The following is a 12,542-nucleotide window of genomic DNA, read 5'->3' as shown; positions in this document are numbered from 1 at the left end:
TTTGTTGTTTTGGTCCTTTTCTGTGGGGGCAACAAGCATTAGGGACCTCTAGTCAGCCATCTGGCTGGTATTACCTGGAGTGTCTTTTCTAGGAAAATTGTTAGCATATTTTCATGAACAAATGAAAAAACAATGAAAATAACTGGGTATGATGAAATAAAATCATTTTATCATATGGCTTTCGAAAGACAATGAGTGTGAAAACTTAAGGCAATAAAATAAGCCATATTTATGAGTACGTTCAAGAATTCACAAAAAAGGGTACAATTCTGGCTTCTCTTTAATCATTAAATTTCAGTTTTTACAAATAATTCAGGTTCAGGTTTTGAGGGGGAAACAGTTCTTGTATTATTACATGCTCATTTTTCTTCTGTAAATAACTCTATTGGCTAGATTTACAAACATTGTCACAGAAACAAATTTTTTAAGCCATAGATCACTGCATTTATATTACAAAAAAGCCATAAACATGCATTTCTCCTTTATTAGGACTTAAATAGATGCTTGAATATTAAGGCAGTGATGATTCTAAAACATAATGAAATTCTAAGTTAAGGCTTTATGTTTCTTTTGAAACCCACACTCATAGGCAACTGTGACCAAAGCAAACTCTTACCTACTAGGTTGAGCTCATCTGCCCGGGATATGTTATTTATCCATTACCAACACTTCTTTTGTATCAAATGTATGGGATAGGAATTAGTAGCAAAACCATCAATTTACTTTAATGAATCATTAGTCACCTTACTAGGTTTTGAGGATTTAGCTTTCAGTAATACAGGCATGTGCCACAGAAAGGAGCATGTCGTGTGTGTGTGTGTTTCAATGTGGAGAACTTACAGGCTGCACTGATTCCTACTTGACTGGAACTTAGCCAACAATTAAGAATCCAGGATCTCCTAAATACAGAAAATCCCCAAAGCATACTTGATCATGCTCCTACCTCAAAACACACAAAGCATTCTTGATTATTGAAGCAATAGGTCTTCACCTTGTTTTCTTTGAAGACTGGTATTATTCACTTAAAAAAAAAAAACCAAAATGCAGAATACCATATTTTAGATGAATCTATCCTATAATTGCTAGCCTCAAGGCACAAGTAATATCCTTGCTAGATATTTTTTCTTATTCAAAGAAAAGATGAAGAATGGTGAATGGAAGGAAATTCACTTTAAAATAATTGTAGATTGCACTACTCCCCTATCAAGCTTAGTAGAAGTGCAAAGTATTGAAACCTAATGGGGGATGCCCTTTTCCCACTTTTTTTCTTGTTTAGAGTGACAAAACTCAGATCCAGCTTGTGGATGCACTTGGGGAAACAGCTCCAGAGCCCCCAAGTCCGGCCTACTGTGGAGAGCAGAAAGGATCTTCATAGGACACACCCCAAGATGAAGTCATAGGCATGTTTCCATAACTCCCTGTTCCCAAGGCTTGGATAACCTACGCTCATTTAGCAGGAACACTACACTACGTGCTTGTTGCTGGCGCCTTTTTTTTTTTTTTTTTTGAGATAGGGTCTTGCCCTGTTACCCAGGTTGGAGTACAGTGCCATGACCATGGCTCATGGCAGCCCCAACCTCCTCGAGTGATCCTCTCACCTCAGCCTCCCAAGTAGCTGGGATCACAGGCGCATGCCACTGTGCCTGGCTAATTAAAAAAAAAAAAAAAAATTCCAGAGACACGGTCTTCTTATGTTGCCCAAGCTGGTGTTGAACTCCTGGGCTCAAGTGATCGTCCTGCTTTGGCCTCCCAAAGTGCTGGGATTATAGGGGTAAGCCACCACACCTGACCTGCTGCTGTTTCCCTAGCCGATAATTTTACATCAATAAACCTCTTGTGTGTAAAGTGCTATACACTTGTATGCTGGTATCAATAGTAGTTCATGTAGCAAAGAGGTGGCATTGATTACATGAAAACTGCTTCAAAGCTAAAGACAGTTGTCGTTTTCCTTGGTGTCTTTAAATCAGAAAAGAGGTGTCAAAGCTGACGAAGGTCCAGGCAGCAGGAGTCTAAGAGCATGGAAGCACTACTGCTTAAATCCTACAGTGGCAGCATCCGGTTTCTTTAGTGATTAGTAACAGGAATCAGGAATTTCTAACAAGCACTGCCAAAGATATTTTAGGTGCAGTTTATTACACTTTGACTAAAATGTTTTGAAGACCTGAGAAGTTTGTACCCTTGAACCTGGTAAGCTGGGCTTCAGCTAAATGGCTATATAGGTTTTATAGGTATGAAATACATTTTTTTTTAACATGAAAAGACTAGCTGTGAAAAGGCAAATGTAGGCAACACAAAAACAATTTAGATCAACATCTCAAACTTTATAATACACTCACATTTATACACAAATTTCTGTTTACAAGTACAAAAGGCAAAGAACCACAAAGAAGCTAAGCAACTGCATCATCAGCCACATTCAATCGAATTAATACTGTTGTCCCCAGTCCGTAGTTTTAATCCAGAGGAAATGGTAGATGCCATTTCACACATGGACTCCACCGTTAGTTTTAGAAGTTGGAGACTGTGTGTGGTTCCGCAGAAGTCTGGGTTTCTACAGAGCTGAACTGAGACTCCATCGTGTTCCAGGCCAGATCAGCCAGAAGAAAGTCATCCATTGCTGTCTGAGTTTCGTTGCTGGTGAAGAACAAACTCCCCAGGGTTTCAAACCCAGAACTCATGGTCTGTGTTTCTGTACTGTTCAACTGAACTTTGCTTTCTAGAGCAGGTATATTTTTAGCAGTGGAGATTCCTTCAGTTTGGGTCTCTGTGTCAGATGAATCAGTACTCATGGAAAAGCTGGAGTGTTTCAGAATACTTCCCAGAGGCAGATGAGGGCTACTGTCTAAGAAAAAGTTTAAGTCTGTCTGTGTCTGTGTGTCAAACATCTCAAGGCCTAAGAAGTTAGAATTTCCCCTGCACCCATAGGACTGAGCAGAGGTATCTGCGAGTAAGAAGTCCGTTTGAGTCTCTATGTCCAGTGACTCCAAGACTGGCTCGGTGGTCATGGTGCTAAGTTCACTCTCTTCAGTTTGAGTCTGGATATTTGAGGCCGAAAAGAACTCTTCGATATCAAAATCGATTCCAGGGTTCTGGGCTGGGCCAGATGGGAGCTGGGTGTCAGGTCCAGGATTTGTGTCAGACAAAAGACTACGATGATCCAATGTCTGAGCAGGCAGATTACTTGACAAGATGTTTTCCAAATCACTTAATAAATCCATGGTTTGGGTCTGATTATCTGTCATATTCTGTGAAGGAAGCATACTATTCTGTGCACTGAAGTTTATAATTGGTGCAGATTTCTCAATATCTTGATTTAAAGTCTTAGGCTCATTCTGAGGTAACAAACTATGAGTTACTGTCTCTGCTACTAAACTGTTGCTTATAATGTTACCTGTAGCAACATTATATGATGAATGAACACTCTCAAAAATGTCTCCGCACATTCCAGCTTGGTCCATCTGTACATGGTCATCCGTTGGACTTTCTATCCCACTGGTTTGAGTTTCTCTGGAGACCCCACCTGACTGGAAACAGGTGTCCATAAATGCATCAGTCTGAGCAGCTATAGATGAAGTTACCTTAGAGCTGGGCAAAAATGTCTGAGTGTGAACACTAATGGGAAGAGACACTTGAGAATCAAACGACAAATCAGTTTGAGAACAAGACGACACAGAGGAATCAGCAGTGGCCCACTGTGCAGAAGGTATAAAGTTTTGTGAGGCATAAGACAGATCTGTCTGCACGTTGATTGAAGAAATGCTGTTCTTTTGATACGTGTTTCCTAGTTCTTGTAAAGGATTAGATGGACTTTTACCAAAGTTCACTTGAACACCAGTACTTATTGGCTCACCAGCAATAGGATTAGCAATTTTGAAAAGAGGTAGGCTCTCCTTAAGAGAGCAAGCCTCTGAATCTAGGCCGAGGATCAGGGTTCCTACCGACAAGGGCAGTAAGTGCACAGCCCCTGTGGCAGAGCCCTGATCAACACCTAACACCACAGGCTGGGCTGAGGAGTTGGCTGTAGGCACAAAGACAGGCATGACAGAAAACTGCATCACAGGTAGTTTAACCAAAGCCACTTTGGGCTTTGGTAAAAGCAACTTCTGAGGATATCTTGGTGGTGTTGTAAGAGTCTGCTTGTCAGTGTTAGAGCCACAAGAGTCTTCAAAAGATGGTTCTAGCTTTATTTCTGAAGCTTCTAGTTCTTGAGTGTCTGGTCTAGGGATTGGTTGGTTGTTCAATGATTCAATGGTCTTGTTGGATAACTTCTGGTTTTGTGCACAGTTTTCCATTTTCCTTTTCTTACTAGGTGGGTCCCTGAAAACAATGACAGAGCAAAAAGAAAACCTTAAAATACAACTTTCTTCGACCATGACACTCTATCCTCACTTACAAATGCCATTTCCCCCATCTATAGCAGAGGTCATATTCAACCCAGACAAGATAAATCCATTCTTTCGCAACTCTGGGAGTTGGTCCTATTATGGCAGGTGAACTTTCAGAAACATGCAAACAGAGAAGGAGGAAACATACCTTTTCTTTGTTAAGCTCTAAGTACTAGAACTCAACTCAGATCTTTAAGCCAAAAGAAGCTAAGAGACTTACATAATGCAAGTTTTATCATTTCTAAGGCAGGAAGCTATCACACTAAATGAAAATTTGACCTTTAAATGAAGTACAGTTTCATGATAAAACTTATTTGTTGGCAGTTTGGTTCCCTCTGATAGAAAATTCTGGAAGCTGAGATTTTCAAATGGAAATAACAAGGGACTCGCAAAGAGGGCTGGCAGAAAAAAATAGGGGGAACAATTGGGTCAAGATTTCAGGCCCAGACGTGTCATTTGCAAGACCTGCTTCCATTTTCAAAAGCTTCCTTCTTCCACGTCACACATTTTCTAAGATTCCTTTTTTCTCCCCACACCACTGGCTCTCCAGGATGTTTCATCTGAAGTGCTTCCCATAGCTACTGACTTTTGTGCCATCATTTCTTTCCCTTCACCTGTGTTCTGCAGGTATCTCGTGGCCAGTTCGGTAGATGTGAGACTGCAGTGCTGTTCTACTGGCGTAGGGACAGCCGCATGTGCACCGGAAGGTCTTGCCACAGTCCTCTGCATGTCTTTTCAGGTCCCATTCTGTACCGTATGAATTGCTGCACTTACTACATTTGTGCTTCTTCTCAGCATGCATTTTCATAAAGTGCTAGGAAGAACGCAGAAGGGACTAAGGTGAAAAACAGCAACTGGTCAAAACATTTCAGAAACCATCATACACCCAAATTAATAATGATTTTACACTTAATATAAATAACATAAAATACAGCAATCCAAGTCAAAAGAATGTAAAAGCAGGCACATCACAGTTAATTATATATATGCCTCTTCTTGTTGCTTTTGCTTTGTGAAAAGTGAGGAGATTGTTTTGGAAACATCTATGGTCCCCAGCATTTACACTCTGATCTGTAAGTGCTGCAGGCAGGAAAAAAATGTCTTTACAATGCTCTTCTCAGGACGCCCTCCAGCAGACCCTCAGGGGAACATTTCAGATGCCAATCTCTTCCAGTTCTGAATCACCTCTTGTCCCAGTCACTGGGGCCCTCCCTCCTCTTAAGATTGCAGCTTCCAAAACTCTTCTTTTCCTGGATTCTGCAGGTTCTTATTCCCCTGGGAGAACAGTTCCTTTGTGCCTTTGCGCTGGGCCCTTGGAGGTATGCAGACTCACACAGGAGATCTGCGAGCAAACATTTTCTCATTCTTTGCTGAACTAGTTTACTCTCTCTCTCTGTATTTTAACTCACGTCTAGACATATTCCCTCCATACCGTGCCGCTTTTCCCTCCACTTGTGTGACAGCATACTCAGGTTTATACCAACTGGGAGACACGCAGGCATCTCCCCTCACAAGCAGCTGTCTACTCGATTCTGTAGTTATGTCTGCTAAGTAATCAGAATGCACAATAGGTTTTTAGCATCTGTATCTCATCCTCAGAGAAGTAGAGAGTACCTGTTTTACGAGAGAAAACTGAGAAAACGGTCTCTCAGGGCCTCTGGGGCAGCCTTCAATTGGACAGCAGTAGAATTTCGGTCCAGTTTTCAAATCTTTTCTTATTGTTGGATTGACTATGCCATCCTGCAAAAGGAAAATTACTTTAAATTATTATTTCAAAAAACCAACACAACAGGCTGGAGTGGATACGGAATGACTGAAAACGAGCACATTTTGTGAAATACTTTTAATTAAGAGTTTTTCCATCTAGTGTCAGCAGTAAGAGAAAAAGAGTATGAGTAGATTAAACGAAATGTGGTGAGAATACTAAGCAAGACTCTAAAATCCTGCATTCATTTGACCATTATTGAATTCCTCTTAGTAATTTACATTCCAGGGAGATGCCCCCCTTGTATGTTCCTAGGCTGTGAAATGCTCCAGAAAGCCACGGATTAGGATCACTACAAGATTCCTGCTCATTTCGAACACATCGTCAGTGAAGCTCGGTAATCCTTTCATTATCCTTTCCAACCTCCCTCATGCTCCCCTGTAGTGTGTGCTCTCATCACTGAATGCCTTTTACTATCTCCTGTCCTCTTCTAAGTGCCCCTTCGTTCAAGTCCTCCTATTTATGTGGATTTTGTCATTAGCCTCAATCTAATTTCTAGACCTTCAGTCTCTTTTTCACTCATACTTTATCAGATTCACCTTTCTCAAGTATAGCTTCGATCATGTCATTACCTCCCTCAAACGTTTTCAGCAGCACCCCCGTACTGTTCAAGTCCCAACTTTTTGAGCCTGGGATACTCAAAGTCCCTTACTCCATAGCTTCAAACTACTTTTTCTTCTCTCATTACTTCATTACACCTAAGAGAACGCCTTCTAACGCCCCCCACACCTTTTCATGGGCAGAGATTTATTTGTATCTTCTGTTGCCTTTGGGAATGTTTTGAACAGAATAAATGTTCAATAAAAACTGGTAGCATTATACTGAATCTCTTCAGGTAGCCATCTAAGCCAAAACTATCATGCCTGGGTAAGAGACCACTGAAGACAGTCTAAGTGGATGTTAATAACCTCACTGTCATGGCAACAAGCTGACACTGTCCATGCTCCTGTTTTCTGAGAGCCAACACCCCACCACTCACCAGCACAGCAGCCTCCTCCCACCCCCACCCACTGCTTCTGGGGCCTTCTTCCCATTTCTGTCCTCAGAGAATAAGCTCAAGGGTAGGATGGCTCAGATGAGAAATGGCGATGGCACGATGAAATGGAAGTGCAGTGAGAAAGTGGTGTTTTTATTCTGAAGTTCTATATACTTTCAAGAATAAAATGCACTGGACTTTTTGTACTGTATCTTTTGTGCGCATAACTGAAAAGAGAACCTATGAGAGGAAACAATCCAGTAACAAGACAGAAAGAAAATATACAAGAGGAAAAGTAAGACACAGTTGAAGAGTAGAGGGTGAAAAGAAAGGATTGTAAGAACTGTAGCAAAAACTAGGAAAAACTGTCTGTCTAGCTACTCTAGCACCACCTGACTGCCTTCCGAGAAAGCATCCAAGAAGGAAACGGTTTGCTTTGTCATCTTATTCTAAATTTAAAATTAGAAATCTTTGTACAATATAGTCTATAGAGCAACTTGGAACCTTTCCTTTCCTTAAAAAATTTCTGGCAAATCATTAAAAACAAACCTCTGGACTAAAAATAACACAAAATCCTCTAAGCCATGTTTTACAAATATAAATGTTGCTTGATAAGAGGTTCTTTAAGTGCCTGCCTGTCCCCTCCACTGCTTTCATACATAAGGAACAAAAGAATCTCTAGCAATAAAAAAATGTACATTTACTTCTGCTCTTCCTGCCCCTGAATCCTCATAGCTTTCATTTCTCCATGAATCCCAGCGTACACAAGGCTGGGCTAGATTTCTGGATTTCCTTACAGGATATGGAATATGGCCATATACCTTAGGCACCCACATCAAACCAGAAGGCGGCACATACTCTACAGCTTGCAATCCAATTCCTCATTCTCACCCATCCTCGTTGCTCATCATTTATGTTAAGAAGGGAAGATGTGGTTGGGGGTGGGGTGTTTTGGGAAGAAAGATTAGAATAAAATAAGAACCAACAGCAACTAGTGGGGAGGGGAAGAAAATATAATCTAGAAAATATATAAACAATGAAAGAAATTATGCAAGCAGCTGTAACTAAGACCGAAAATTTCCACTGACTATAAGAAAACCTGCCAATAAGATACTCAGGGCAGAAAGTAGATGGAGTCTCTGGTCAACACAGCTCTTAAAACCTAAGATAGCTTCCCAGCCAGCCTTCCTCCCGGTTCCTTGTCCTTACCCCTACCTTCTTCCAGTACTTTGAAAACAGGTATCAGCATTGATGTTTGAGGCCTGGCGCAGTGGCTCACTCTTGTAATCCCAGTACCTTGGGATGCTGAAGCGGGCGGATCACTTGAGGTCAGGAGTTCAAGACCAGCCCGACCAACATGGCGAAACCCTGTTTCTACTAATAAAACAAAAATTAGTCGGGCGTGGTGGAGCATGCCTGTAGTCCCAACTACTCGGGAGGCTGAGGCAAGAGAACTGCTTGAACCCGACAGGCGGAAGTTGCAGTGAGCCGAGATCATGCCACTGCACTCCAGTCTGGGCGACAGAGTGAGACTGTCTCAAACAAACAAACAAACAAAAAAGAACAATGTTTGAGGCAGGGCATGGTGGCAGGAGCCTATAGTCTCAGCTACTGGGGAGGCTAAAGCAGGAGGATCACTTGAGCTCAAGAGCCTGACAGCAACCTGGGTAACAGAGCAAGACCCTGAAAAGCCTTCTATGTAGTAACCAGACAGGGTACAGATCTCCATACTGGGCACCATCATATAGATGGCTATTGCATCACGCAGACCACCTTCATTAAAGGAAGACACCAAGACAGGAGCTGCTCAGGGGCCACTGGGCACTGCGGTTAGAAAGCCAGGACAAGACAGGAAAGTCAGTCTGCTTGTCAAGAAAAAAATGATGGATCTGGTGAGGTATAATTCCTGCTAAAAAAAAGTTTGCCCTGGCTGGGCACAGTGGCTCACACCCGTAATCCCAGCCCTTTGGGAGGCTGAGGCGGGTGGATCACTTGAGGTCAGGAGCTCCAGACCAGCCTGGCCAACATGGTGAAACGCCACCTCTACTAAAAATACAAAAATTAGCTGGGCGTGGTGGTATGCACCTGTAATCCCAGCTACTAGGGAGGCTGAGGCAGAAGACTCGCTTGAACCTGGAAGGCAGAGGTTGCAGTGATCCAAGATGGCGCCACTGCACTCCAGCCTGGGTGACAGAGTGAGACTCTGTCTCAAACAAAACAAAACAAAAAACCCAACATAATTAGAAACAAACCTACTGTATACTAACCAGTCCTGAAAAGCAAATGGTATCTTTATGTTCAACAGATGTTTACCAGGGTCTTTAAAGAGCTAGAGCTCCTAACAGCAACTCCACAGAAAGGAACAACAGAAACTATTAAGAAATAGTTCATCCACCTAAGTTATGATTAAATAAAGGATTTAGGTCAGTCGCGGTGGCTCACACCTGGAATCCCAGCACTTTAAGAGGCTGAGGTGGGTGGATCACCTGAGGGTCAGGAGTTTGAGACCAAGCTGGCCATCATGGTGAAACCTGTCTCTACTAAAAATACAAAACAAAATTAGCAGGGTGTGGTGGCAGGTGCCTGTAATCCCAGCTACTAGGGAGGCTGAGGCAGGAGAATTGCTTGAACCCCGGAGGCAGAGGTTACAGTGAGCTGAGATGGCGCCATTGCACTCCAGCCTGGGTGATGGAGTGAGACTCTGTCTCAAAAACAAACAAAAAAACACAAAAACACAGGGAAAAAAAGCATTTAGTTAAAATTTAGTATGAAAACAAAACAATAGGTTGAAAGCCATTCCCAGAGTTACACTTGTGTGCTGAAAGAAACCCAGAGCTTTTCAGTCCAACAATTCGGCCCCACCTGCAGGGTTTTCCTCAGCATACCTCAGGTACATTTCCTGACTGGCTCCCTGATCTTCATTTGAGAACGCTGTTGCATCCCGGTTTAGATGGTGGTAAGGGCAGATCACCCTTCACTGGCGACACATCTGTCCTACTAGAGACTACAACTTCAGAGTTTTCTGCTGTGAAATTCTTATCAGAAGCCTGACTATGGGCAGACAGAACATGCAATACTCTGGGTACTCTAAATTTACTCCTGATCATCAAAAGCTACATATTCACAGAACTGCTTTCAATGACTTGCGCTTTTGAATTATGTCACTGCTGGCCTAGAGTGGTGAAAGGAAACTTGCCATTGTAATGACTGAGAGATTGTACTTAATAGGTCCGGGGTGGGGCTGGACATCTGGATTTTTAATAAGCTTGTCACAGATGTGTCCCAAGGTTGAAAATGACTGCCCTGTTTTGCATAACGTGGATGGTTGTTGAGACTACTGTCATGGTGTATTTACTGTGTCCCCCTCTTAAAGAAGAGCCACAGGGGCAATTTCCCTTAGGTCTCAGTCCTGAGCTGATCTTACCAACACCGTGAAACTGACTGATGGTGTTTAGAGGCAAACCTACCGCTCCTTTAAAACATTTTTTTATTCATAATCGACACACAGTAATTATTCCTACTAATGGGCTGCGGTGTGCAGCATGGATGGACATATACATTGCATAGTGATCAAGTCAGAGTATTTAACATGTCCTTGACCTCAAACGTACTGTCTCTTGGTGGTGAGAACATTTAAAACCCTCTCTTCTAGTTATTTTGGCACATACAGTCCACTGGGCAGGACCTAAGGGCGGCATTGTGGGTGTGGTGGCAAGCACAGGGCTTCAGAACCAGAGGCCCCAGTTTAAAGCCCCACATCATCTAGGTTGCATAATCTGTTTCTCATTAATATAATGCAGACGATGCGTCCCTCGCCAAAACGCCGTAAGAACTCACGGGCAAAAATGTGTAAAAAGCCTGGGCCGGCGTCCGGCACGACACTCGGGGCCAGGGAGCCAGGGAACCAGGGAACTGGCGCGTACGGCGGACCCGGGGCTCCCAGCTCCTCCTCCCCGCCAGAGGCCGCACCTGCGGGGCCTGCCGCGAGGGTTCGAGAGCCGCCTCCAGCCGGGGAGGGCAGAGGCCGGTGGGGCAGCGGCAGCGGCAGGGCGCAGGGCGCTCGTCTCCCCGAGGCCGGCTTCGCGCGCCGGCGCCGGGCGCTTTGTTGGAGCCAGGCCCGGCCCCCCGGGCCGCCGGCCGCGTCGGGCTTACCTGCAGGCGGTGGCTCTTGACCAGGTGCATGTTGAGCGCGGGGCTGTTGGGCAGGATCTTGCCGCAGCCGCGCACGGTGCACAGGATGTTGGTCCGCACGGCCCGGGACAGCTCGCTGACCGACGGCTGGATCAGCTCCCCCGCCGGCGGCGCGGGGACCGCGGGTTGCTGCGTCGCCCCCGCGGGCCGCGGCCGGCTGCCCCTCAGTCGGGGTCCCGGCGGCACCCACGGGCCCGAGGCGGCGGCGGCGGCTCCTCTCGTGGCCGCCGGGACGGCCCGGGCACCCGCCGCTAGAGCCGCGGACCCCGCCGCCGCCGCCTCCGAGGCCGCCATGGCTCCCGCACGGCCCCCGGGCCCAGCTCGCAGGCCCCGCCCCCGCCGCAGCCACTTCCGGCAGGGGGCGAGGCCGCCAGGCTTATTAGCATCCGGCGGGCCCAGGCGGCCGCGGCGCCCCCTGCCGGCCGCGGAGGGCGCGCCTTGGAGGGAGAGGACTTCAGGTGACGCCGCCAGGAGGCGAAATTTCACCTGCCAGCAGGTAAAAGGTATTGCCCCGCCTCTCTAATCGATCCATTCTTCCTAGGAAAGTGACTTGAGGCAGTAGTCACATAAAAGAAAAAGCAATACGTTGAGCAATGCGTTTACTTCCCAAAGATTAGAAACAACCCAAATGTCTAGTGGCAGGTGAGGCAGAAGTACACTAATTTCCGCCGTTGTTTATTACCTAGGCCTTACTGGGTACCAGGTGGGTCTGGTAGATGCACTTTTCATGCTGTGTCTCATTTTGTCTTCAAAACGACTGTAGCGGGTATGTACTGTAACTTGCCCCACCTTGTGCAGAGAAAGACATTTAGGCTTATATAAATTAAGTAACTTGACCTAGACCACACTATACAAATGAAAGGATTGTTATTATTGATAGGGTTAATCATTTTAAGAAGGCTGGATTTGCTTGCTTCTATTTTAGCTGCTGAAATTAGGATTACTGTTTGGGAGACACTGTAGTTCAGTATATGATTACAAAACTTAAATACTTAGACTGGGTAGTTCATGTAAATGGACATAGGAGGCTGGGGTAGACAAAAGGGAGGGGTGAGGACTGCAGTGAAATTGGAAACACATCCTTTATTAAAAGGGGGCAGCTGCTACTTGTCTTTGGTGTGGGTAGAGTTTTATGTGAAAATTTCCACCTTTTACATACTAGCAGCTATATTCGTTTTCTCTTGCTATTAATAAATTACCACAAACTTACTGCCTTAACACAAAT

At 44.6% G+C, this 12,542-nt stretch overlaps 2 protein-coding genes across 3 annotated transcripts in view; one reads left to right on the top strand and one right to left on the bottom strand.

Moving 5' to 3' along the window:
* C18H16orf46 (chromosome 18 C16orf46 homolog) overlaps nucleotides 1-1,395 on the top strand; it is a 32,305-nt gene extending 30,910 nt beyond the window's left edge. For both annotated transcript variants that reach the window (XR_002002975.4, XM_063700355.1), the window contains one exon: nucleotides 1,277-1,395. The gene's annotated coding sequence lies outside the window, so the exon portion shown is untranslated. The remainder of the gene's footprint in view (nucleotides 1-1,276) is intronic.
* ATMIN (ATM interactor) lies at nucleotides 263-11,650 on the bottom strand. Its single transcript, XM_004058047.5, has 4 exons — nucleotides 11,279-11,650; nucleotides 6,000-6,125; nucleotides 5,000-5,199; nucleotides 263-4,317 (listed from the first exon to the last, which is right to left on the bottom strand). The coding sequence occupies exons 1-4, from the start codon at nucleotides 11,609-11,611 to the stop codon at nucleotides 2,508-2,510; spliced, it is 2,469 nt and encodes an 822-aa protein (XP_004058095.5). The 5' UTR covers nucleotides 11,612-11,650; the 3' UTR covers nucleotides 263-2,507.
* Nucleotides 11,651-12,542: the final 892 nt, after the last annotated feature.

This window comes from Gorilla gorilla, chromosome 18 (genome assembly GCF_029281585.2).
Source record: "Gorilla gorilla gorilla isolate KB3781 chromosome 18, NHGRI_mGorGor1-v2.1_pri, whole genome shotgun sequence".
Lineage (NCBI taxonomy): Eukaryota > Metazoa > Chordata > Mammalia > Primates > Hominidae > Gorilla > Gorilla gorilla.
This window is presented reverse-complemented; position numbering and strand designations above follow the sequence as displayed.

Coding starts and splice junctions, on each gene's coding strand:
- ATMIN (XM_004058047.5), bottom strand. CDS start 11,611: ATGGCGGCCTCGGAGGCGGCGGCGGCGGGGTCCGCGGCTCTAGCGGCG. Junction 6,126..11,278: donor TCAAGAGCCACCGCCTGCAG/GTAAGCCCGACG, acceptor TTCCTTTTGCAG/GATGGCATAGTCAATCCAAC. Junction 5,200..5,999: donor AGTTTTCTCTCGTAAAACAG/GTACTCTCTACT, acceptor CGTTCTTCCTAG/CACTTTATGAAAATGCATGC.